We start from the raw sequence: 25,918 nt of genomic DNA, 5'->3' as shown, positions 1-25,918 counted from the left end.
CCATCGGAGTTTGGGCACAGATAGCATAGACATTGGAGATGGGAGCCCCGTCGGAAGTGGCTAGAGGGGAAGAGAGAGAATTGGCTGGCCTTTTGCAGTCCTTTGACCATGCAGGGCCTGACTGGGGACCATACAGTGCCCACCTCCCCAAGTCTGCCTCCCTCTCCACCCCAGATGCATCCCTGTCCCTGATTGTAAATAAATCAACCAAACACAATTGTCTAGACATGTTTTATTTTTGTTCTGTTTTGTTAAAAAAAGAAAAGACATCATGGCCAACTGGTAGTTCCCTAAGTCTCCTTCCATCCAGTCAAGCCAGAAAATGCCCAGGGTGTAGGGGGGATGAGAAAGTGTGGGGAGAGAGGGGCAAGGGAAGGAGGTGGGGGGAAGGAGTCAGAGCCACAGGTGGGGAGCCACTGGAAGGATGGAGTCATCCTGGTGACTTGGTGGCTGTGACCACAATGGAGCAGAGAGACAGGACCCCAGGCAAGCCCCCTCTTCCCCCAGCATGTGGGTCCTCTATTCCTCAGGCACATTCAGTCTGATCTGGCATTCTTTCCTCCAACCCTGACTGCTCAAAGAAATGAAGCCCACCTCCCCAGCCCTCCGTCCTTCAGGCCTTCCTCGGACTCTCTTCCTTCCCCACAGCAGGGTCTCAGCTTCCAGGCAACTAAAGGTGGGCTTGTCTCTGCAGGTCCTTCCCCTGTAGGGTCCTGGGGAAGAAGTTAAGGGGAGCCTGACAAGCCTTAGCTTTGGGAGTCTGGGACTCATGAGTTATCATCATTTGCCACCCACACCTTCCTTACATCCCCCAACCTCTGACTAGATTGAGAGGAAGTGCAATGGTCACCGTGCATGTCTACTCTCCTCTCCCCCTCAACTCCAGGGATGGGAGTTCTCTTTTCCCACAGGCCTGCACTCACTTTATAGGAAAGCCCCCCTCCCCATGCCAAAGAGAGTCAAAATAAGAGCCTCAGGGCTAAAAACTAGGGCTGGCAGGTAGTATGTGGTCAATAAATGTTTTCAGATGGCTGAATGAATGAATCCAGGATGGATTTGGAAACATGTTAGGACTCCCCATTGCCCTTCTCATACCTCACAGGCTACCTAAGCCCAAAGAGGACAACCCCAGGCTCCAGCTTACCCCAAGAGTTATACCCATGCCCATAAACACACACATACACACACACACATCCCGAGGGAAAGCTTCTGGGCCAGAGGCAGAGCTGGGACTCAGACCCAGCTCTGGGTCAGCTCTGCAGCTTCCAGGGGATGGGGGTAGCAGGGGGTACTATGCCCCCTGCCTGCTGGCAGGGTTCACTTGCGGAAGCTGTCAGCCAACTGGTGGCAGTCCAGCTCCCCCTTCGGCTCCAGGCCTCCTGGAAGCTTCACCCCTGTCTTCCGGTCGACACACCAGCACTTGCCACGCTGCCCATCCAGAGCTGGGTGACACTGCCAAGACAAGAGCTTGAGAGGTCAGTTCCCAGGTAGGGAAAAAGAGATCCCAGATGGCCTGCCCCAATCCCAGCTCAGCCCCCAAGTCAAACAGTTGCTCCATGATGGCCTCTGAGAGCAGAGGCTCTTTCTTGAGCACAAGTCCCCTGAGCTCACTGGAGTAGGGAGAAGGAGGCCAAGAAGGGAAGGTTCAGAGGGTTTCTGGAGGCAGGGTCCTGAAAATGTCCTGTAGCCAGCTGGAAGGAAGACTATTCACAGGGTTTAAAGGTACAACTGGATTTGAAAGACTAAGGCTCAGGTTGGAGATGTCTCAGGTGTGTGTTCTGATTGAGTTTGGGACTTTAAGAATGGAATTTGGTTAAAAGCAGGATCCAAGTTGAGGTTAAGGTTAGTATCAGAAAAGAGTTGCAGTTGAATTAGGAATTATGACTAAAACTTGAGTTGGGTGAGGGTTAGATTCCAGGTCAGAAATAGAATTGGGATAAATACTGAGGCCAAGGTCAGAACAACTGAAGTTAGGCTAAAGTTTGGGTGTGACTGACAGGGGACAATGTTGAATTTCAGAATCAGAGTTGGAGTAAAGCTTGGGCCAAGATTGATCTGGAAATAAAGAGCCTAGTGTCAGAACTTTCATTAGGATAAAATTTGGAAAAAAGACAAAATTACTGTTGGGATAAAGGAGATAGGCTTGGCATAGGTTTGGAGGAACCCTCTTGTTCCTTTACTCATTACACACATCTCATGCCTTCCTCATACCATACTGGGATGTGCAGACCCAGGGGCAGCATTTCCTCTCCTAGCTAGGCCTCTGCTTGCCAGTGGCAGCCCACTTCGGGGATTTGTCTACAGAGCATGGAGTGAGAGTGTGTATCTATTCCCATAAAGAGCTGGAGACGGAGATCTGGGTCTGGGCTCCAAGCAGGCCCAATTCTCAAGGGTCAGAATGGAGCTGGAGCAGTCTGGCCTTGCTGAACATCCCACCCTCCTGGGGGCTTGTCAGGGGACCCAGTGTGCGAAGGGTATAAGGGAGTAAGGAGGTTGATGCCTTCCTGTCTTCTCTCCTGTCCCCCTCCTTCCTCTGCTTTCATCCAATGTTCCTGTCTCCAGCTGTCAGATCTGCCTTCACTTCCATCCTTGCCCCTACCCCAGGTGGTATGCTACTCAACTTGGGGGAAGGGGTGGGCCAAGGTTCCCCCCAACTTCTCATACCTGAGCCCCTCCATTCACAATGACACATCAGACATTACAACACAGAACTACTCATGGGATGGAGTAGGATGAGTGAGAGAGGGCTAGGAAATAGAAGCTGGTAGAAGTGCTAAGGTCTGCACACCCGATGGTGAGTCCAGAGGTGGTGGAAATAGGCCTTGACAGGGAGGCAGGATAACTGTTCTAGTTTCAGGTCTGCCATCAACTTCCTCCATGACTTTGAGCCAAACTTTACCCCTCTCTGGGTCTCTGTCTCCTCATTGCTGACATGAGTGAGGTGGACAAAATTTTGCTGAGGGTCTAAGACTGGGGTAGCATTCAAGGAGGCTTCAAAGGGTTTGGGTTGTGTTGGGGAGCACCCTCCTTCCTGAGATCTCATCCTGGAGCATGCTGTGGAGAGGCCAAAATGTACCTGAAGGTGAGACCAAGGCCAAGCTGTCAGGACCATGAGACCCACCTGCTTGGGGTGGAAGTTCCCATTGCGGTCACAGTTGGGGATGGGAATGATGTAGAGGTCCTCGTGGGTGCGGCTCTGCGAGGCGGCCAGCCGCTCCAGGGCCCGGTGCAGCTCACTCTGGCAGGAGCCCTGGGGCTGGGGGAGAGGATGAAACTGCTTAACAGAAAGGAGAGGGGCAGCAGGACCAGAGCTAGGCGTTCGAGTTAAATGGGCACTAAAGACCCTGAAAGTAGGGGAAGGGACTGTGAGAAACCTATGGAGAAGAATAGGGAGGGGCAATTTCTAGGCAGGAAGGATAAGAAAAATAACATAATTAACTTGTAAGACCCAGGAACAGACCCATCAGAACCACCCATCAGAAATGACATTAGCCAGACCATGGAGCAGGGTCCCAAGACCCCTGCTATGGCCAGCACTAACCCCTTTGCCATTGGGAAGTTTTGGGATCTAGGAGCTGGAAAGGAATTCCAAGGAAAGGAATGAAGACTCTGGATCCTGATGCTCTATACCATGTGCACTTTGCACACGGTAGGTATCCAAAGAAAGTTTGCTGAATGAGCACTCTCTGGATCTAGAGGTGGTAGCGGTGGTGTATGTGTGTGCAGGCACGCACGCGCCTATGCACACGCTTGCTTTTGGATCAGGGGTCCTCACCACAGGTCGGGCCTCCTCCCGGGGCACCCCGACGATCTTCATCTTGCCCCCGTTGTTGTTCCGGTCTCGCAGTTTGGCGAAGTGTTTCTGCAGGCACCTGCGGTCGTGGGCGCTGCAAGGGCTGAAGCTGTTGTTTGGGTGGTCACCCTCATCTTTGTCTGCGGTCAGGCCGAGATGAGGAGAGGTCAGCACCAGAGAACCCCGGGGCAATGCTCCGTTCTCTTGGGATTCTCCAGACTGACCCTGAGGGTGGGGGTGGGGAAAGGACCCTCTATCTCCTCCCCACTCCCCTGGGTCCCCTCAGGAATTCATTCCTTCTTGAAGTCCTTGACTCGTCCCTCATCCCACCCAGTTCAGTCCTCAGATGAGTCACCAGCTGCAGCTGCCCAGACGGCAGGAGGGTCTCCTGGGCCCTGCAGGGAGGTCTAAAGCAGGCAGGTCAGCTCCCCACAGGATCGCGCCCTTCCCTCCATTTGGCTCCTCCCACCATTCCCCTCTCCATCTGCTCATCCTGCCTCCTGGCCTGCTCTTTACAGTGTCTGGCTGAGTCAGCCAGGGTATCCCCAGGGCTGTTAGCTCAGCTAACCCTCTCACAAATGGCCAAAATCGCAGTTTCCCTGAGTGATAAAGGCTCTCCACGTTGGCTGGGTAGGAGAGAAGTGGGAGTGGGTGTGAATGCCCACATGTGAAAGTGCAGGTGTGGAGCCCCAGGAGCAAGAGAACACCCTCAGACCTCCCTTCAGTTCTCAAGTCTTCCATCTATAGCCCTCAGACCCCATCCAAAGGCAGTGTCTACTGCCCAGAGCCAGGAGATGGGGGTGGTGATGCTGGACCCTCCCTCCCTCGCTGGCATATCCTGAAGGCTCTATATGAACTTGACAAAAATCCCATCCAGAAGTCCCTGAACTATAACCGCTGTTTCTCATTCCAGACAGCCAAAAACCAGAACACAGGGCTGAGCTGGAGAGAGAGGTTTGAAAGGTAGCTCAAATGATTGAGCACCTCCCTCCAATGAGAGGTCCAGGGTTCGGTTCCCAGTGCTCCTAAAAGAAGACAAGCAGACACAGAGAACACACAATGAGCAGACGTAGAGAGCAGACAGCAAGTGCAAACAATGAGTGGAAGTGGGGGGCAGAAATAAATAAAATAAATCTTAAAAAAAAAAGAGGCTGGAACACCTCTCCACAGATCAGAGCCACCTCTGAAATGCTCAGTCTTGGCAATTCCCTGCCGGCCTGAGTGTGAGGCCCCTGCCAGCATTCCAGATGTTGGCAGCCAGACAGGAGGTTACATCTGGTTTGTGTCAGGATTTTTTTTTCCTGAGGAGTTAGCAGGTTCCTCCATGCATGGCAGCAGTCCCAGAGTTGCCTCTGGGTCAAATAATATTTTTCCGCCTAGCCAAAGCTGGGGGTTTAGTTTTCTTTTTATTCTCCTGGTTTTGGGGGTATTGGGGGAAGCATGTGGATAAAGAGAAACCTGGCAAGGAGGACTCTAGACCCTTAGAAAGTCTTTGTCAAGATTCCGCACTAAAGGTTATTTATAAAGTTGAGTCACCAAGGATGGGAAGAAGGTTTGTCACGGGTGGAAGACTGGCCTAGAAAAAGGAATCAGAGGGAAGGAATAAATGGAGCAGATAGATATGATCCATCCTTCTAGATATTTAACATACCAAGAAGGACACTCCTCAGAGAGGACTCTTGTCCCATAAATGACATCAAATTCCTGGGGTCAACCAAGGAGAAGACACACTATAGCAAGACCTCCCAGCAAGTGTGGGTAGCAAAAGACAGAGCAGTTAAGCTTCACACAACTGGGATTGTCCCAGGAGACTATGCACCCTGAGCCCTCAGTTAGGAACCAAGGATCTGGATTCAGGACCTTCCCTGGAGCTCCTCAAGTAGCTGACTCCCCTGCCTTCCCTGCTGCCTAAAGCCACAAGGCTTGTGGATTGGGCCATAGTGTTTCAGTGGGATAAGCAGGGGCTGGTGCAAGGAGAGAACGAGGAAATGGAAGATCTAAAACAATGAGACAGAGGCTGAGCCTAAGTGTGAACAAAGGCCCCACCATTTCACTGGGGAAGAGCTGAAGCCCACACGCTAACTCTAGGGGGCACCCTTTGAACCGGGAAAGGTTTTGCTGTTTTGCTTTGAGCTTGCTTTCTTTTAATGACCATAAGGAAAGCACTACTTTACACAGTGACACTTGTTCTTCTTGGTAAATGCACAGAATACTCTCGGGTCTGAGGTGTAATATAGTCTTCTAATGAATGCGGGTGCCTCAGGAGGTAGAGAGAGAGCTCCTACCCTGGAAGGTGTTCGGTCGGCATGATAGAGGCCTCAAGAATCAAATGATATTTGGAGTAGAAAATCAACTACAACTATGTTTTCCCATGTTGAGTTTCTATGAGTCTAAGTTCACAAATGTCTAACCATTAGGGGATTATTAATGGATATTTGGGATGTTTATCCCTAACTTAGGAGGCACTATTAAGGACAACTGGATAATCTCAGTGAAACCTGGGGCTTACATGGGATGACCATGGATGCATAGCTTTGTTCTTCTGTTGGTCTAGTCCCCGGTCATATCTTGAAGAGCTGAGCAGGCTCTCTTCATGGTTTCCCCAGGTACTGCCCACTTACCCCTAGTTCATGCCTAAACTGAGAGTAGAAAGCAGCAAATAGAGAGCAGCCTACTTCCTTATTCCTATGGGGATGCAGGGACACAGAGTAAATCCAATTTTGCTTACTCAGACACAGGCAGGCTGGGACTTGAAAGTCACAAACATATACAAACAATCACGTTTCCAGACACACACTCATCCATGAGTACACACCTACATGGACTTGGACATTCTGACCCTGCCCTGGTCAAAGACACAGGCCCAGGGAAGAACACGGTGACTTCACCAGTTCCCCTGCACCATGGCTTGTTGACTTTCCATTTAATCTGTAACTTTTCCTTGCCCAGCCTTGCTTAACTGGCAGACTGAGGACTCACCCCAGGATCCATCCCTAGGCACTGGGTTTGGGGTGGTAAGGGTCATAGTCTTGGGTCCCTTGAAAATATTAACCCTCACAGATGCAAAACTAACTAAATACTAGCTGTTTCCCTGCTCACACAAGAGTTCAACCATCTGGTGTGCTCAAGCAAGTCATGAGCTCCAGGAAGACCCCAAAGCCTGTGAGCTCCCCCCGCTGAGTGGGAGTTAGGGTCACACGGATCCCCCTGGAAGGTCTGACCTCTGAAAGGCTTGTTGGGAGGTGGGGCTTCCAAGGTAAACTAGGTCATCTCCTCCCAGCCTCTGCTTGGAGCCAGGCTCACTAATATCGAGCCACAGGGGAAACCTTGGTCTTTGCTCCAACAAGAGAGGAAGGGAAGGAGCCCAGAAAGAGAAGAGGTTTCACAGCTCTGGCACAACCAGCTGCAAAGTTCGTGGTTAAAGCTGGAAGATTTCCTCTTTCCTGCTGCCTTTTTTCACCCCCATGATTTCTCCTCAACTCCAGCTGTCTCCCCCTGCAAGACACCCTGGGTGAGGCTGTCAGCTGGGGAGTCCCAGCCACCCAGACACAGAAATTTTGGCCATATCTGGAGGGTTTCCCACCTATCCAGAAGGAAAGGCCTCTTCCTTCTTCTGCAGACTCTGCTAGGGAAGCCAAGACCACCTGAGCTGGGCACCAGGCCCACACTTAGAGGTCTGAACCACAGGGTATCCCCTCACCATCATGCCGTGTGCCAACCTCAGGCTAGAAAATCAAATAAGAAAAACTGGCCTGTCATTGGTACAGTAGCAAAAGGCACCACTTCACCCCTCCCAACTCCTCTGAACACCCCCCAGCTTTGCTCCCTGTCCCCCAAATACCCAGCATCAGCAGAGGAATTACACTTCAACGTAAATCCTCCCAGCTTCTTCTTCATCACCATCCACATCATCACTTTAATTTACTGAGTTCTTACTCCATGCTAGACATGCCAACCCTTGTGAGGCAGATCCCATTATCACCCCCATTTTACAGATGAGTAAACTCAAGCACACTGGATAGAGAGGAAGGAGGAGGAGTTTATCTCTTCAGCTCCTATGTCTTTAAATGGATAGACTTCTGATACCCAAGACACCAATAATTATGGCTTTGCCAATACTAAAGAAAAAAATGTTAAGCAGCAGTGCTCCTCCTTTCCCCCTCCCCCAAGGCACAGAATTTCTGGGAAGGCCCTGTTCCCATGACATGACTGAATTCCCAGTACTGAAGTAGAGGAGACAATATTTGCTGCGTTGACTAAAAATTAACCCAGGCTGCATGTTCCCTACCCTGTCCCAGAAGGACCCAGACCATAGTTTAAGAACTCTGTAGTACAAGCACTACCACTAGTCTTCCCACTGTCCACTCCCCCAGATTCCATGAGTCGATGGTCCATACCACTGGTGCAGAATGTGTGGAATTCTGACGCCCATGTCCCACCCCCCTCACCTCTGCTGACCTGTATTATTCCACAACCTGGCGGCTGTCTAGTTCAAACTCAGGGGCAGGAGGGCCAGCAGGTGGGGAGGGAGGCAGGAAGGGTCAGGGAAGCTGGAGATGGAAGAGGGAGGCCTGCCCCTAAGGCAAATAGGAGGCAGCTGGACTAGAATGGCCAAGGGAAGGGGCATGCCAAGTGACTGCCCTCCCACAGCCACCTGCAGAAGCTTCAGCCTCAAGAGAATAAGACAGAAAGGTGCCTGATATCTCTACCAAAGTATTCCCCAGGCAGGAGGGCCCAAGCTTTGGGACCTAGGAGACACAGGGGCTTATTGAGAGTATACAGCTGTAGAGGAAAGCTAGGAGAGGGGCCAAGCTGTGGCCAATCTGCCTTACCAGAAACACTGCAGGGCTGACTGATACACAGCTCTAGGGAGCACATTCACATGGTGCATTGTGGCCCAGCCCATGGCAAGGGGTTACTTCTGTGATGACTAGAAAGTGAGAGGACACGGGCATAGCTTGCCAAGGAGGTATGTAGTTCCTCCAGCATCTTTCAGGCTTCTCCTTTCCCTTCTCTAGGTATCTGTATCCACTGCATGGATGGAGGACAAAGGAGTGAAGGGGGAATATTAGAGACCCAGGCTCTGTAATCCAAAGAAGACCTGGCATTCTTAGCCCTCTTAAGGCGATGGTGCCACAAGGTAATCACAAACTCTTCATACCATACCCCCCAAAAAAAAACCCTTGGAGATCAGATTTTCCTCCACTACAGGATGGGGTGTTCCTACCCAGCCAGGGAGGAAGGGGTGTCCAAGACCTTCTGGGGGCTCTTCCGACCCAGGTTCAAGCTGATGAGAAAGAAAGAGGCTACCAACCATCCTTATCTGGTGCCAGATACTCACCCACTAGCCAGTGGAGGATGGAGATACAAAGGGAACATGCCCCCTTCATACCCAGGGAGCCCGAAGGCTCAGTCCTTCCTCCTAGTCTGGTCTAGTACCAGTGCCACTTGTCTCCCCCTGACACTGGCATCTCAGCTCCAGGATCAGTAACTTAATCCCCCAAGACACCCCTTTCATATGTGCAGGGTGCCAGACTGGCATCACTCCTAGAATGATTTCTGCTGATCCATCTCTCTCTGCCCAAGGCAGGAAGGGCAGAAAAGCCAGAGACCCAGACCCCCAGGGTCCACCTCCTTCCTGTTTTCCCTGCATCCTGCTCTCCTCCAGCTAACAAGCTGCAGAGGATTGAGGAAGTGGAGCGGTCTGGGACCCAGGACAGGAAGCTAGAGGCCAGAGTCCCAGCATCCGGACTGCAACAATGGAAGGTTCAAGCACCAGGAAAAGAGACAGACACAGACAGAGGCACACAGAAAGCAAAACAGAGAAGGAACAAGAAAGAGAGGCAGAGGTACAGAAAGGCAGCTAGAGATCCCGAAAGTAACAGAGAAAGACAGAAACAAAGACAAAAAGGAACGTGACAGACACAGAGAAAAACAGCAACCTAAAGGGACTGAGACGAAAGCGAGTGAAGCAGGACAACAGAAACAGAAAGAGAAAAACGGAATAAGAGAAAAGAAACTGACACTGGGGAGAAGATACTGAGGAAAAGAGTTTGAGAATGTTAATGAAACTAGAGGTTGAGAGAGAAAGCACAACAAAAGAATATGAGAAAGAAGGAAAGAGTCTGAGAAAGATTGTAAGGGGAAATGGATAGAGGCTCACTGAGAAATGGAAAAAGAAAAAGTGTAAGATCAGGGCAAAGGGCCTGCTGAAAGTTCTCTCTCTCTCTCTCTCCTATTCTCTATTCCCTAGCCCACATCCATTAGTTTACTGCAGTTCTGGGCCAAGACCTGCTTCTCTTCTGCCACCTCAAATGGCAAGAGACGGGAGTGCAGGTAAAGGTGCTCAGGCCTGGCAAAAAGACCCCTGTCTTCTTCTTATCTCTCAAACAGCTAGGTGAACTGGCATGTGGCTTTGGTTAAGAGCAGCTCTGAAGCCCCTCACCGTCAAGGCCCCTCTAATTTGCATGACCTCCTCCACCCCACCTCAATGTCAAAAGTCCTGCTCCTGGCTCTCCTCAGATTCCTTAAGTTTTCACCTGCCAGGATGAGGGGAGCTCCCTGGATCTGGAACAGAAGGCTGCCCTCACCCTGCAACCCCCACCCTCCAGTTTTCTGGCCCTAGACTGCTGAGTTTAGGTTGGTGGCTGAATAGGGTCACTTAGTTCACCGCTTGCACCAGCAGCAGGGCCACCATTGAGATGGCTCTTCCCATAGGCACACCTGGGAGGAGTGAAATGGAGGGATGGGACAGAGTCCCCCTTTAGGGTGGCAACAGGCTGCTAGCGACTGTAGCAGTTTCCCTGGCTGAGCATGGACATGCCAGCCGGGCCCAGTCAACTATCTGCCTTCTCCTTAACTCGTGGGGGTTTTCAAGGGCCTTCCAGGCTAGCCAGAAGAGGCTGCAGGGAGGGCTGTACACCAGGGTGGGCGTGGGTGAACCAGGGCACCTTACCGGAGGGCTGCAGGCTCTCCTGGATGGCCTCGATCTCCGCCAGCTCCATGCACAGGCCTTGCCCGTGCATCAGAGTGTGCAGGGGTTTTTCCACCCCCCGGGGCGGGTAGCAGCGCAGACCGGAACCGCAGCGCTGGGTATACACCCCACAGGGCATCCCCTTGCTCAGGGCACAAGTGGCGCAACAGCCGCAGCCAGGCTCCCGCACCAGCTCCTCGCAGCCCACGGGGGGGCGGCAGCGCGCCAGCTTCTCCTCGGAGCAGGGCGGGCAGTGGATGGCTTCGTCGCCCAGGCTCGGCCGGGGCCCGGCAGCCAGCAGCAGCGCGGCCACGAGGCAGAGCGCCAACATGACCGGGCGAGGACGGGGCGCGGGCGCGCGAGCTGGCGGCAGCGGCACACGGCGGCAGCGCCCGGCGAGCCGGGAGGACTCGACCCGGAGGGCGCCGGGAGATGGGGCGGCCCCGCTGGCAGACAGGGACGGAGCCAGGGAAGTTAGCAAGCGGGTCGGAGCGGGGCGAGCCTGGCCGCCGGGGCGCTGCGCCGCATCCTCGGCCGGCCCGAGCAGCGGCCGGCGGGGGGCAGGGGGCTGAGCGGCTGCCCGAGACCGGCTCCCCCGGACTTTATACCGGCCCCTGGCCACACCCCCAGCGCCTTCCCAGAGGTGGGGGAGCCCGGCGGGCGAGGGGGAGAGGGAGAGGCGGCCGTTAGGGGGAGGGGGCGCTGTCCTAAGTCGTTGCCGCCGCCGCCGCGGCTCCAACATCTGAAAGTCCTTTTCTGCCCAAGAAGGAAGCCGCGCAGTTTGGAAGCCGTGGCAGGCGCTGAGAGCGGCTCTGAACCGGAGCCCGGGAAAGCAAAGGGAGAACGAAGGGGTTGCTCTTGACCCCCTACCCCAATCTTGGAGGATTTCTTCCCCAACCCCACCGAGGCCGCCCTCACCCCGTCCCCACCCCATCATCATCCCCACCCACGCTGAGCACGGGACCTCCTAGCTCCGACTCCCGGCTCCACCGGTTCAGTCTTCCCGGCCTGAGTCCTTTCCGCCCCACCCCAACGCTTCCAGTCTCAAACCCTGGAACCCAACTGGGGTAAGTGGAGAAAGGGGTATTAGCACCCAACGAGGGGCACGGAAGGGCCTGGTGACCCTAAGGCGTTAACAGGTTCAGTTCCACCACCCCACCTCTTCCCAAATGCTCCGTAAACCCCTCCCCCATCTCCCCAGGACTTATTTGGGCTCCGGTCCACCCACCCTGCTTTCCCAGGATGGAATCATCCGAACTCTCAGGGTGGGGGCCAAGCCCCGTCCTCCTTCCTGCACATTTGCTCCTGAGGCCCTAGAGGGAGGGTGACTGGGGAAGGCGCCTCCCTCAACGTACAAGCCGTGCATTGCACAACTCCAGGGGGCACCATTCCTCTTTCAGTAATTGCAGCTTTGTGTAGCTATTATGACAGTTTTCCAGCAGATGGCAGTCAAGGGTTTTGAGAAGGGTACCTTTTTTCAATTCGCACTGTTGCTTTGGGGCTAATGCTGGAAATGGCTAGCCCTTCTGTGAGATCCCTATTACCACCTGCTTGCCTCACCCTTGCCCCAATCCCTGTGGGTTTGGGAGGGGCCCTAGAATAGTATTTGCAGCAGGGACCCATCTCTTAAGTCCCCCTAACACTCAACCATCCTCCCCCACAAAAGTATGCCCTATCCTGGAATTTCAGGGTAAGGATGCCTGTCCAGGATTTGGGGGTCTTGGCCTACTGGAAAGCAGACAGCTAAGCTGAAGTGTGAATCTGAGACCCCCTTTCCTTCTTCCTTTCCCAGGGCAGGGCCTCACAAGTTTGAACCACCTTATTCTCCTTTCTACATGTGCGGACTGACCAAGTGATAGGAGAAAAAGAGAGACTGGAAGCTGGACCAGTAGGAACGGGACTAAAAAGTTGCAAATTCACGGCACCTACCGGCAGCCTTCAGGACTGCAGAGAGACCGGAGACTGATCAGGGCCTCAAGAATCTGGAATTCCCTCCATCCTCCCTCACGGACAGACTAGGGTCGCTTCTGCCCATCTGCCTTGGAGAAGGGCCAACAGAGCCAGGTTTCTGAGTTCCAGGGGGAAGCGCAGCCTGTCCCTGATTGGGAAAACTGCCTCCAGGCCCCCCACCCCCATCAGCACTGAACCCAGTTCTGTCACCAACTCATTGTGAGAACTTGGACCAACATCACCTCTTGGAGCCTAAATATCCCTAACTGTAAAAGGGACATAGATCAGCCCCACCCTGCCTACCACATGCAGCCCTTGTGACAGCAAAATGGGACCAAGATGGTTCTAATTCCAAGCTAATCTTGTCCCCTAGACAGCAAACCTGGGAGGAGTAAAGGTGCTGAGACACGGAGGAAGGAATGCAGGAGAGACAACAAGCTGGACTGAAGCCAAGAGCTGTGCCTGGGGACAACGCAGGAATGATGAGTGCAGGTTCCACATGAGGCAGATGCCGGCACCTCCACTCCAGCACTACCCCAGCCCCCCTCTAGTGTCCTTCACACCCTCCCTTCACTGTCTGGGATAATTCCAAGGAGACAGGGAAATGAACAGGAGGCCTTCCAAGCACCTTCCCACCATTCATGCCACAGACATTTACTGAATAGTTACTCTGTGCCTGGCTTCATATTAGATGCCAGGGATACAGAGGGCCAAGAACCATTCCCTGCCCTCAAGCAACTCACTGCCTAAATTAGGGAAGACAGATATGTAAACATAATTAAGCCCAAGAAATGTACAGGTGCCCTGGAAGGTGTTTATATGGGACACTGTGGGGACTCAGAGAAACAAGTGGTCTGTTCTACCTCCAGAGCACAGAAAGCCTTTGAGGAGGTGACCCTTGAACCAACCATCTTTCATGCTAGAGCGGAAAGTACAGATGTTAGCATCAGGCTGACATCTAATCTCATCTCTGCCACTAGACTCAATGGGTACCCACAGACAAATTAATGAGCTCTCTGAGCTTCACTATCCTCATCTGGAAAATGGGACTAATAATGCCGGCCCCCTGGCTTTGCTTTGAGATGGATGGATGAATTAATGACTGATGGCAGCCTATGCAAAGTGCCTGGCCCTGAAGTAGTTGCTCCCTCCTATCCCTCTCTTGCTGGAACCTCCATGAGGCTCGGGGTCTCCTGATGTCAGGACCTCTGCCACCCCAACTCCCATCTCAGACTGGAGGCTCTTGCCCAGCCATGGGCTGAGCAGGGGTACATCAGGACCCTATACTCAGGGAGACTCTTTCAGCAGAGCCAGGATCTCCATAGAGTGCATGGTACTGAAGGAAGTCTGATCCAGCCCAGCTCTGAGACATGGAGCCTGGGTCCTTCGCTGAAGACAGGCACTTCCAGAGGGCAGGGGAACACTCAAGCAGTTGAGCTGGCCAGCATCCAGTTTGCTTTCTTTGTAGTACTTTCCCTTTCTCTACCTCAGATTGACCGTCTGTAAAATGGAGTAGAGAACTCATTGAATTGTGAGGTCCCTTCCAGCTCTAGCAGTCAAGGAATCTGGGAATTCTAGTGTCCTTTTGCATGGTCCAAGACCCCATGCCAGCATGGCGCCCAACCCTCCAGAGTCTGCCTGGCTTCCAGGCCAAATGGCACTGATAGGATCTCTTTCTCATTTCTCATTTCTTTGGGCCTTGTGAGTACTCTGTCACTGCCCGAAGAGGTGACAAGACACTCAAGGGCACACAGCTGGTAAGTAATCAAATTAAGACTTGTGCCAAATCTATTTACAGCCTGCTACAGACTTAGCCCCCTGTGCCATGCTGCCCCTCCTGCCAGAGCCATCACTGCAGCCCTGGGCTCAGGACTCAAGGAAGGTGGGGCTGGGGGAGAAGAAGGAGATGCAGCCTGGGAGACTCTCTCCAGAGAACACTTGCAAAAATAGAGCCACAGGGGGCAGGCCGCTGGAAAGAGAGGCAGATGTTGGGGTGGGATGATCATTTGCCCTGCCCTCCCCCTGATATCTGCTGGGTCAAAGAATAGGGTGCCTGCTTGCCAGAGTGCCTCTGGACCTGACAGAGCAGCAGCCCAGAACAAATCCCTTGTCCTTCCGCACACTTCCAGGCCCTGCCTCCCATCCCTGGGGAACAGAGTGCTACCTACCCCTTAGGAAATCCGAAGAGACTTCCCAAAGGCTACTTACCCCGTAGGAAACCCAGAGGCCCATCAAAGGATCTCTGAACCCAGAGACCCCCGAAAGGGCTCTAGTTTTAGAGAGATCCCACAGAGGAGTCCTCAAATCAGTAAAACCCCAGAAAGAGGGCCTGGGATCCAGAGAGATCCCCAACACGCATGCACACAGAGGTCCCTATTCCCCAGTTGCATGCCTCCTCTTTTCCCCTCTGCGTATCCCCAGCTTCTCTTTCTCATCCCATCATCCCATGCCCAGAGTCTTCATGCCTCATCCCCTCTCTCTTCCCACTCCTGCCCACTTCACCCAGCCTTTCTCTTCTCCCTACCCAGGAGGACACGCTAGCCTGAGAGGTCATCCAAGCTTGCTGGTGAGCAGACACCACAACTCCACTGGGGAAAAATGGGGAGGACCCCTCAGAAAAAGTAAGTAGATTGCAAGAGAGGTAGGGAAAAGGGAGTGACTGTGTGTACCTCCATTTCCTCATTTGCAAAATGGGGATAATAATCATACATACTGCATTGGATTTTTGTGAGAAGCTGTGTAGCATGGGAGTTAAGAGTGCTAACTTCCAGTCATACCTCATGTTGGAAATTGAATCATGTCTCCCACAAAAAAAAAAATCAAATCTTAATTCCAGTGCCTCTGAATATGAATCCATTTGTAAACAGGACCCTTGGAAGATGTTATCATTAGTTAAGGTGTGGCCAAATTGAATCTGGGCAGGATTTAAACCACCTAACTGGAGGTCTTATAAAGAGGAAATGGAGGGAAGCGGACTTGGCCCAGTGGTTAGGGCATCCATCTACCACATGGGAGGTCTGCGGTTCAAACCCGGGGCCTCTTTGACCCGTGTGGAGCTGGCCATGCGCAGTGCTGATGTGCACAAGGAGTGCCCTGCCACGCAGGGGTGTCCCCTGTGTAGGGGAGCCCCATGCGCAAGGAGTACGCCCCATAAGGAGAGCCACCCAGCATGAAAGAAACTGCAACCTCTGCCCAAGAATGGTGCCGCACACACGGAGAGTTGACGCAGCAAGATGACACAACAAAAAGCAGCACAGATTCCCATGCCGCTGACAACAACAGAAGAAAACAAAAACAAGAACACGCAGCAAATAGATACAGAAAACAGAAAAGGGGGGGTGGGGAAGAGAAATAAATAAATAAATCTTTAAAAAAAAAAAAAGAGGAAATTGAGGACACAATCAGAGAGAGCCACAGGAAGAAGCCAGAAGCCAGAGAGAAGGAAAAGATCAAGGACTACCGTCACCAGATGCTACCAGCTCTGGGAGAAAGCTTGGCCTTGCCAACTTATCAATACTGTGAGACAACCAATTCTTGTTTAAGTCAACCCATTGCTTGTATTTGTCATAGTAGCTCTGGCAAACTAAGATGCCTCATTTAATAAATAAATATGAAAAAATATACACAGCATATTGGTAAAAATGTTAAATATCGACAAAGCCAAGCATTGGCAAAGATGTGGAGTAAGGCAACTCTAATGCTAGTAAGAAAACAAATTTGTATTATACAACCACTTAAAGCAACCAACAATTCCTCTCCTAGAACTAGACCCAACAGAAATGTGCATGGGTACATTCCAAAACGTACAAGAATCTTCACAGCAATATTATTCTTGGAATCAACAGTAGAATAGACAAATCTATCGTTGTAGAATGAAATACTCTACAGCAATGAAAATGAGTGAACTACTACCACACAAAATAACATGGATGAATCACACAAAGAATGAATGACTTCTGGATGATTTTATTTGTATAAAATTCAAAGATAGGCAAAACCAATCTATGATTTTAGAAATCAGGATAAAGGTTACTTTTGGGGAGAAAATGGGGGGTAGTAAATGGGAGGGGTCTTGTGGGGTGCTGATAAAAATTTATTGTTTGGCTACATAGATGTATTCACTATGTGAACAATCACTGGACTAAATATTTATCTTTTTTTTTCTTAGAAGATATCCAATTTTATATTTCAAAGCACAATACAAATAGTGTGATACTGGCTAAAGGCAAACATCTAAAACAATGGAATAGAATTGATACTTCCGAAATAAAACTATGTATCTATGGACAATTAATTTTCAACATACATGGACCACTTGCATTCAGGAAAGAACAGTGTCTTCACCATATGGGGGTAGAACAACTGGATATGCACTCTAATAGTCCACATGTCTCCAAATTAATACAAGTTACCTTAACAATGCATGTACACTTTCAGGTTTAAGGTACTGGATCTGATATTTTTTCTCTTTCATCATTTCAGCATTTGTGGAATCCTTCTCCAGTCTCTACCATCCTCCAAGAGTATCTCTAAACATTTCTTATTTCTGTATTTTTCTGTATGTACATAATACTTCAATTTACTTTTTTTTTAGGAGGCACCAGGGATGAACCCAGGACATTGTATATGGGAAGCAGGTGCTCAACCACTGAGCTATGTCTGCTCCCCAATGAAAGGTGGGTTTTTTTTTTTGTTTTTGTTTTTGTTTTTGCTTTTAGGAGGTACTGGGGATCAAACCTGGAACCTCATCCATGGAAAGTAGGCACTCAACCACTTGAGCTACATCTGCTTCCTCAATTTACTTTTTTTTTTTAAGTTATTTTATTTATTTATTTCTCCGTTGCTTGCACTTGCTGTCTGCTCTCTGTGTCTGTTCGTTGTATGCTCATCTTCTTTTTAGGAGGCATCAGGAACTGAATCCGGGACCTCCCATGTGGGAGAGAAGCAGTCAATCACTTGAGCCACATCCTCTCCCTGCTTATTGCGTCTCTCATTGTGTCTCCTTGTTGTTAGTTGTTGCATCAGCTCGTTGGCATCAGCTCACCATACCAGCCCCTCACGTCAGCTCACTGTCTTGCTTGTCTTCTTTAGAAGGCACTGGGATACAAACTGGGACCTCCCATGTGGTAGGGGGGTGCCCAACTGCTTGAGCCATGTCCACTTCCCTCAATTTACTTTTTTAAAGCTGGTTTTTATTTTTTTAGAGTGCTGGCTCTCAATCAACCTGCCTAGGCTGGATTCCTGGCAGTTGACTTAGAATAAGCCACCACACCTCTCTGTGCCTCAGTGTCCTTATCTTTCATTTTCAGTGAATACTATAATGGAGACTATAATGATTAAATTAATGAACCCAAGTAAAATGCTTAGAATTGTGCCTGCCACATTTAAATGCCTAATGAATGTTAGTTATTAGCCATGACTAACCAAGTAAGATTAAGAGTCCTAGAGCCAAAATTTCTGCTCTGAATCCGGGCCTTGCCATTTACTAACTCTGTGACTTTGGTCAAGTGACATCCTCCAGTTTATCCTCAAATGCCATCAGTTGTAAAAGAGGAATTATATCAGCCCAGCCTGGTAGGGCTGTGCAAGAACCTGCTGAGACAATGCTTGTAAAGCACTGAGCATAGTGCCTGAAACAGAGTAAGGCTCAATACATGTTAGCCATTAGGCCAATGGTAACTCTATAAACCCATTTTATAGATGGAGCTCCAGGCAGAAAAACACTGGCTTAAGGTCATGGGCAACTAGTGTGATTCAAACACATCTGTGGAAAATCAGAGCCTGTGCTTCATCCACACCCAGGCTAGGGCACTCTGCAGCTTCCAACTAACACCCCCAGCCCATCTCCAGAGGCAGCACAACCTTGGAGAGTTTGCCCTAAATACAAACAGCACTCTTCCTCCTGCTAGGCTGTCCTGATGCCAGTTGTAAGGGTTCTGTGCCCAGAGACTGTTGTGTCTTTCCAACCTGATAGTTTTGGTGCCCTCAGTTGGGTTTTTGAAGATGTAGCCCCCAGACCCTAGATTTAGCCCCAAATGTGAGAAGAGAGAGTCTCAGAGAGAAGCCACACTGCCTACCAAGATTTCTATGCCTGCAGTCTCAGTCCTTGGCCTGAGAGAAGAAGGGGGAGTCCTGAAAAATGGCTTGTGAGAGCTGGAGAGGCCTTGAGGTCAAAGGACAGAGCAGGGTGAACCCAGAAACAAGACCGTATTTCCTGAGGCCCCTAATCCACATCACCCCTTCCACTTTTCTCCTGAAGCCTGGATTCCTTTCAATCCTCACCATTTCCAAAGACTTGATATGTTGGAGCCAATAAACCTTAAGGTCTGTGAGATCTGTTCCTTACCCCCACCCAGTCATGATGATCTAAAGATCTGCAGAAACTGGACCCCAAGCCAGGAGAAAGCCAATGCAGTGGAGAAGCAGAGCACTCCCCAGCTTGGGATATGCAGACTGTTGGGCAGAGAGCTTTGGTTGTGCAGTCAGGAATCATGGGTTCTTATTAGCTATGAGCCATAGCTTGTCTCTTCACCAATATGAACCTCAGTTTCCTCATCTGTGAAATAGGGCTGCTAGTCCCTACTGCACTGCAAAGGGCTGTTAAGGAAGATCAAATGTATATATATATACAGAGCCTCATTTGATCTTATTTGATATATATATATATATGTGTGAATGCTCATATATACCAAAAAGCACGTTATAAATTAGTGGCATCATTATTATGGCCCCCATGGGTCTCTTGACTCTAAAATTCTATGATGCTTTGGGTCAAAGAATAGAGAGGAGGGGAGGAGGAACCAATAAGGAGAAGGCCAAGAAAGAGAGGGCTGAAACATGGAAAAGGACTGAGATGGAAAGGCAGAGAAAAATGGATAAATGTGATGAGATGATGAACTTGGAGAGATGAGAGAAATTTAGAGACAAATATGAAACCAAAGAGTTGGGGAAATGGCAGGAGCTAAGGCAGAACCTTTCCTGCTACAAAATGCTGTATTGGAAGACAGTAGAGCTAGGTATATATCCAGCAGAAATGTGTATACATGTGCATCAAAAGATATAAGTAAGAATATTCATAGCAGTAGTCTTTTTAAGAGTCTCAAACTAGAAGCAATCCAGATATCCATCCATAATTGAATGGATAAATAAATTTGTGTATTCATACAATGGAATCCATGAGAAATAAAAATGAACAATCTATAGCTACAGACATCAACATGGATGAATTTTGCAAGATTTTTTGGGTAAAGAAGTCAAGCCCAAAAGTCTACTACTGTGTGATTTCAGTTAGAAGAAGTAAACCACACCATGGTGTTAGAAGTAGGATAGTGGTTACCTTCCAGTAGGAGGGAGGGAGTGGGGATTAGGGGAGTCATTGGGGTGCATATATGATGCTGGTTTGGGTGGTGATTATTTGGATGTACCAGAAGTGTGCTGGCATGGGCTCCTGTCCTCTCTCCAGAGCAGATTGAGCACATGTCTTCCCAACTCATACGTAGTGGTGTCATGCTGGTAGCCATGGAGGGAGCATTTATGCCATGGATACTGACAAACACTACAAATCAGGCTCCCCCACCCCACCCTGAAAGCCAGTTAAACATCTACCAGCATACCACTTATGTATTCACTTTGAAAACAAAGTGAGCTGAATGCTTATTATTTGTACACGTTTCTACATAAATTATAGTTCAATAAATTGTTTGAATAAAACAGCATAATAAAATATTTTAAATATATGCCTGAGCTCTAAGCAATAATGGGAAATCCCCAGGTCCAAGAGGCAAAAATGGAGAGGAAAAAAAAAAAGAAAAAGCAAGCAAGAAGCAACAAAGAGACAAGAATGAGCTGGACAGTGAGAGAGAGTAAAGCATTCCCTAAATGTGAAGGAAGCAATTTCATGTCCCTCTCCCCTGCACTTCCCTCCCCTCCAGACAACACATGCCAGCACCGGCCCCCTGCTGCCTGCTACAGACAGGGGTCCCAGGGCTCAGCTCCTTCAAATCATAATTGCAGCCCTCTCCCACCAGACAGACAGCTTCTCTCAAGAAAGCAAAAATTTCCAAAATCTTTTGGTCCTCCAGCTTCAAAAAGTTGCAGAGTGGATTCTGCTCAACTGTAAGAAGGGGCAGTGGAGCCATCTCTCACAGGGGGAGACTGCCAGGACAATGAAAACCTCAGGCAAGGGAAATGAGGTGAAGCTGAACTCTTAGTCTGATAACCAAGCAGCAGCCCTTCTCAGTGGGCAGGGAGCCCAAGGGCAGAGAGAAGTGGCAAGAAGCCACAGATATCTCAGGAGAACGCAGTGAGGGAAGAAACCAAAGACAAAGTCCTGAGCCCTGGGCATGAATATGGAGTGCCCAGGCCAGGCCATCTTTCCCAGCCTCCTCTTCCTGTTGCTTCTTCCCTCTGGGAAGGCCCACTGACTCTGGGTGTGTGGTAATGACAAGGACACCACAGCCACCAACATGACCCTCTTGGATAAATTTCCCCCTTTGAATGCAATCCTTGGGGATTCCTTGCGGCAGAGGGTGTCATGTAGGGCACCAGTGGGGAAGGAACAAAGCTGGTTTCCCAGGATGACTTCATCAGCCTGGGGAAGAACTAGCCAGGTCGAAAGCACAGCAGCATCTAGACACACACACACACTTTCAGCTTCTAGAGGATGCATTTAACCTAATTCACACCTCTCTGCTGAGTCCAGGTAAAGCACAACGGATCTAAGTGTGCCTCACCCATCCTCACCCCCAATGCTCTGTTCTGGACCTAGTTAAAGTCTCACCTCCCGTCCTTCTAAGGGCAGAATAACTGAAGCTCTGGGGAATTAGAGGAAATAAAAGGTGTCAGGGACAGTTCTCTCTTCATGTGTTCAAAGAAGGCTTGCTCTCCCTTAGGCTGTCTTCAGGATGGAGAGCTCATCCCCTCACCCCTTTCCCAACCTTTTCTTCATTTGCAGGCCAGCTCCCCCAAGAGCCTCAGGTAAGGGGTCTTAAGTAATGCACAGCCATGTGGAGTAGTGTGCAGAGTCTCATTCACAGCCTGGCTCAGCCACTGACCAACAAGGTGACCTTACTTCCCTTTTATAAGCTTTAGTTTCCACATCTCTAACGCGGAGACCACAAGAGCCACCTTGTAGAGGGGTGATGAGGGCTAAAGGCTGTATGTTGAAGTGCCTGGTGTTTGATCAATGCAGTTTCTCTTTATCCTCCCTTTCCAGTGCCCTGCCAATATAGCTTAGTAGAGTCATGAACACAGATGTCAGAAGACTGGGGTGCTAGTCTCATTTTTCACTCATTGACTGTGCCTCAGTGGCCAAATCACTTCACCTCCCTGAGCCTCCAATTTCCTATCTTTAAAATGAAAGAGGCGGTGGACTTGGCCCAGTGGTTAGGGCATCCGTCTGCCACATGGGAGGTCCGCGGTTCAAACCCGGGCCTCCTTGACCCATGTAGAGCTGGCCCATGCACAGTGCTGATGCGCGCAAGGAGTGCCATGCCATGCAGGGATGTCCCCTGCGTAGGGAAGCCCCACGCGCAAAGAGTGTGCCTCCGTTAAGGAGAGCCGCCCAGCGCGAAAGAAAGTGCAGCCTGTCCAGGAATGGCACCGCACACATGGAGAGCTGACACAGCAAGATGACACAACAAAAAAAAAGAAACACAGATTCCCGTGCTACTGACAACAACAGAAGCAGACAAAGAAGACACAGCAAATGGACACAGAGAACAGACAACCAGGGTAGGGGGGGAAGGGGAGAGAAATAAATAAGTAAATCTTTAAAAAAAAAAATGAAAGAGTTAGACTCACTAGATGGTCAAGGCCTGTGATTCTGGAGACCTCTGTGAAGTAACCCTAGAGATCAGAGCTACTGGGAGGCAGAATTGGATGGGGAGAAGTCACTTGGGGTACCCTGCAGCTAAGGACAAGGCTAATCCCCTCCCCTCTCTCTAACGCCCCTAAGGGGTTCTAGTTTTAAGCTCTTCCAATAGGGTCTCCTTTCCCCTTGGAAGGTTAACTGCTGCAGAAGGGACCTTCACAAACAGACCATGCTGTACAAGGAGGCATTTACTGATAGCTGGCATTCTGCCATTATAAATTAATTCCTTTGATGCCCCAGAGCCACAGGGGACTTGGAATTAGGCAGGCCTGGTTTCAAATCTCGGCTTTGCCTCTTTAATAACTGTGACCCTGAGCAAATCCATCATTTTCAATTTAGACTTAAATAGTTGCTGATCCCTTCTAAAGATGTTTTCTTATGTACTGGGGCTGGGGATTGAACCCGGGACCTCATATGTGCGAAGCCAGCACTCAACCACTGAGCCACATCAGTTCCTGAATTGGTTTTTTCATTTGTTTGCTTGTTGGTTTTTTTGTTTGCTTGGCTGGTTGGGTTTTTTTTTTTTTTTAGGAAGCAACAGAACTGAACCTGGGACCTCCCATGTGGGAAGGAGGAGCTCAATTGCTTGGGCCACATCCACTCCCCAAAGATGGGTTTTGATTGAGGAGTGAGAAAAAGTACCTGAGAGAAGGTTAGAGGAAAGGAGCTTGTGAATGAGATTGCTTGGGCTATTGACTATATCCACTTCCCAGTGGAGCAAGGGTCACTTACTCTGATGGAGAATTCCCCACCTCCTTTGACCTTATGGGATGCAGTCCTTACTAAGGAAGAAAAAGTCTCACCTTGGACCCTTGCAGCTGACTCCATCTGCCCTTCTGGGTTTTCATTTCTGCAATTCCCTCCCTGGGTCTTCGAGTCCAAAGTGCAAAGTGCAGATGTCCTGGGACAGCCCCAGTGTCCCCAAGGACCTATATCAACAGCAGGTAGTATGCCTTTCCCCAAACCGCCAGAGGATGGAGCTGGTATGGTGGGCCTCAGTTTCCAGGGGGTCCAAACAGATGCATGTGTGAGACCTTTCCATTCATTGTGGTATTTGACCTTGCCCATCTCTGCTGAAGTCCTTGTCCTCCTGCCCAAAGGCTCTGCAACTGGCTTTGCTGCCCCCAAGTGGACAGTGGTAGTACTAGCAGTGTCATTCAGGGAGGGCTTCCTAAGGAATGGGCCCTGTATGTACTAGGTGCTAAGGGCACCAAAAACAACAGGCAAACCCCTGCCTTGAGAAAAACTTAAGGTCTGAAGGGGGACACCCCCAGGTAAACACAGTGATCAGAAAGAAACGCACAAGGAACCAAGGAAACAGAAGAGGGGAGGAGATGGTGAGAGGGAGCTTCAAATAGAAGAGACATTGGATCTGAGTCTTGAGAGAGAAGTAGAAATTTACAATCTTGAAATTACTTAACTTCTGTGAGCCTGTTTCTTCAGCTTAAAAACTTTCTATAAAGACAGCAAAAAAATTAGGTAAAATGCTTATGAGAGGTGGCACTCAATAAATTATAACCAATAAACTTATTGTTGGAAATGGAGGGCATTCCAGGCAGAAGCTACCCCAGACAGGGCCTATAGTACATTTTCCCACTTGATCATGTTTTTTGAAAAAGGCACTCTTTGTTAAAGCAGTAAAACATCAATACTAAAGAAGGCTATATTTGAATAAGATTAAGAATTTACAGCAAGACTTATAAAAATATAAATTATTGGATAAAATCACCACAGCATCTTAAAGTTGGAAGGGATCTCATAGCTCTTTGAGTCCAACCCTCTGTCTGGGTCAATCCTTCTTGCAGCATATATATAGTAAATGGTCATCCAAACTCTTTCTGAACAGTCAGTGTTGGAAAAGTGCCTTATTTCCTAAGACCATCCTTTCTCGAACAACTCTAATTGGAAACACTTCTTTATAGGATACTTTAGTACCTCTCTCACTGATTGTTCCTCCTTACCTATCCTTCTAACCTTATCCTGTTTTTCTCCAACCTTGAATAGAAGACTTTCTTAAATTTGTCCTGTATCTATCAGGTCAAAACTCCTTTCTTGGGCATACAGAAGGGTTCAAGGTGGGGAGCAGATGTAACTCAGTGGTTGAGTGCCTGCTTCCCATGTACAAGGTCCTGGGTTCAATCCCCAGTACCAATACTTCTTGAAGAAAAAAAAAAAAAAGAAGGTTTCAAGGCAAATTCATTTCAAAAGCCCATGCAGGCTTTCTCCCACCACAGGTTCTAATTCTTCTAGTGAGAAAAGAACTAACTGCCTGCTCCAACTGACAGTCTTTGTTCTCTGTAAAATTTCCACCTTCCTGCTCCTATACCATCTACCCTTTCATCATTAAAAGGGAAGAAAAAGAAATGTGTATGCAGCATTTAGCTGAAAGTCTTTGGCAAACACCATTTTCTTCAATCCCAAATAAAAATTTACAGCTTTCTATTTTCAGGAATAACTGATTCCTAGCTCCATTCCACCCCTTTCCAACCTGCCTGTTGTCTCAGATCACCCTGTGAAGGGGGACTTGTAGACCTAAATCTGGCCCTTATGGCCATGGAGGTGACATCAAAAGAAAAAATTGCCAATTTAGTGTCAGGGGGAATATACCTCAGAGATGTACTTTTTTATTCTTCTTCCTAGGTGAAAGATTCTGACATAGAGTTCCTCAATGATGACCATTCCATGCTATGCTGCAGGGGATCAAGTAAAAGGTACTGGGAGTGAACACTCAAGGAGACTAAGGATGTTAAGATATTCAATCCAGATCTGCCTTTCCTTTCCTGGTGTGGGAAGCCAAGAGAGCAGAGGGGCCCAGCCTCGGCCTCTGTTGTCAGGTGAGAGGGTCCATGGCCTCCCTGTCCCACTCTCCTTACCACTTCCACCCTGTGAGGTATAAAGAAGGGACATGGGGAGCTGAAGAGTCTGGGGGCTAGGGAGCAAGGATAGGTTCATGGCTGGGTTTGTCCAGATCTTGCTGACCAAACCTCTACCAGGCATAGAGGCCAAGTCCAAGCCCCAGCTCCAGCAGCTGAGTTCCAGCCTCTTCATCCCAGCCACTGGTGCTAGAGAGAGCAGAGGGGGGAGTCTTAAGTCTCAGGCAGAGATCTAAAGTCAGATCAGCCATGCCACTAGGCCAGAAGGTAGAAGAATTGCACAATGGGTGAAAACAATCAGAGGCTATACTCCACATACCATGGTCCAGCCCCAATGGCCTTGAATTCCTGTGCAGCCCTGTACTGGGCCTTGGTGGGGAAGGGGAAGAAAAAGATGCAGGCACATCCTGATTTACACCAACTCAATACACCAAAAGTTATATTCGGAATGGCACAGT

The 25,918-nt window shown here is 49.6% G+C and overlaps 1 protein-coding gene and 1 long non-coding RNA gene across 3 annotated transcripts; one reads left to right on the top strand and one right to left on the bottom strand.

Moving 5' to 3' along the window:
• Positions 1-217: 217 nt before the first annotated feature.
• IGFBP4 (insulin like growth factor binding protein 4) lies at positions 218-11,573 on the bottom strand. The gene is made up of 4 exons (XM_004450101.4): positions 10,749-11,573; positions 3,776-3,933; positions 3,122-3,256; positions 218-1,452 (listed from the first exon to the last, which is right to left on the bottom strand). Exons 1-4 carry the CDS (start codon positions 11,506-11,508, stop codon positions 1,318-1,320), a joined length of 1,188 nt encoding a protein of 395 aa, XP_004450158.2. The 5' UTR covers positions 11,509-11,573; the 3' UTR covers positions 218-1,317.
• Positions 11,574-11,660: 87 nt separating this feature from the next.
• Positions 11,661-25,401, top strand: LOC139437165 (uncharacterized). 2 transcript variants are annotated; one of them, XR_011646873.1, is made up of 4 exons: positions 11,661-11,833; positions 12,559-14,473; positions 15,245-17,392; positions 25,228-25,401. It is a non-coding gene; the product is annotated as an uncharacterized lncRNA (long non-coding RNA). The 2 variants fall into 2 exon arrangements; XR_011646872.1 differs by having other exon boundaries at positions 12,559-17,392.
• The last annotated feature ends 517 nt before the right edge of the window (positions 25,402-25,918 follow it).

This window comes from Dasypus novemcinctus, chromosome 21 (assembly GCF_030445035.2).
Source record: "Dasypus novemcinctus isolate mDasNov1 chromosome 21, mDasNov1.1.hap2, whole genome shotgun sequence".
Lineage (NCBI taxonomy): Eukaryota > Metazoa > Chordata > Mammalia > Cingulata > Dasypodidae > Dasypus > Dasypus novemcinctus.
Note: the sequence above shows the minus strand (reverse complement) of the source record. Positions and strands in the feature narration are given on the sequence as shown.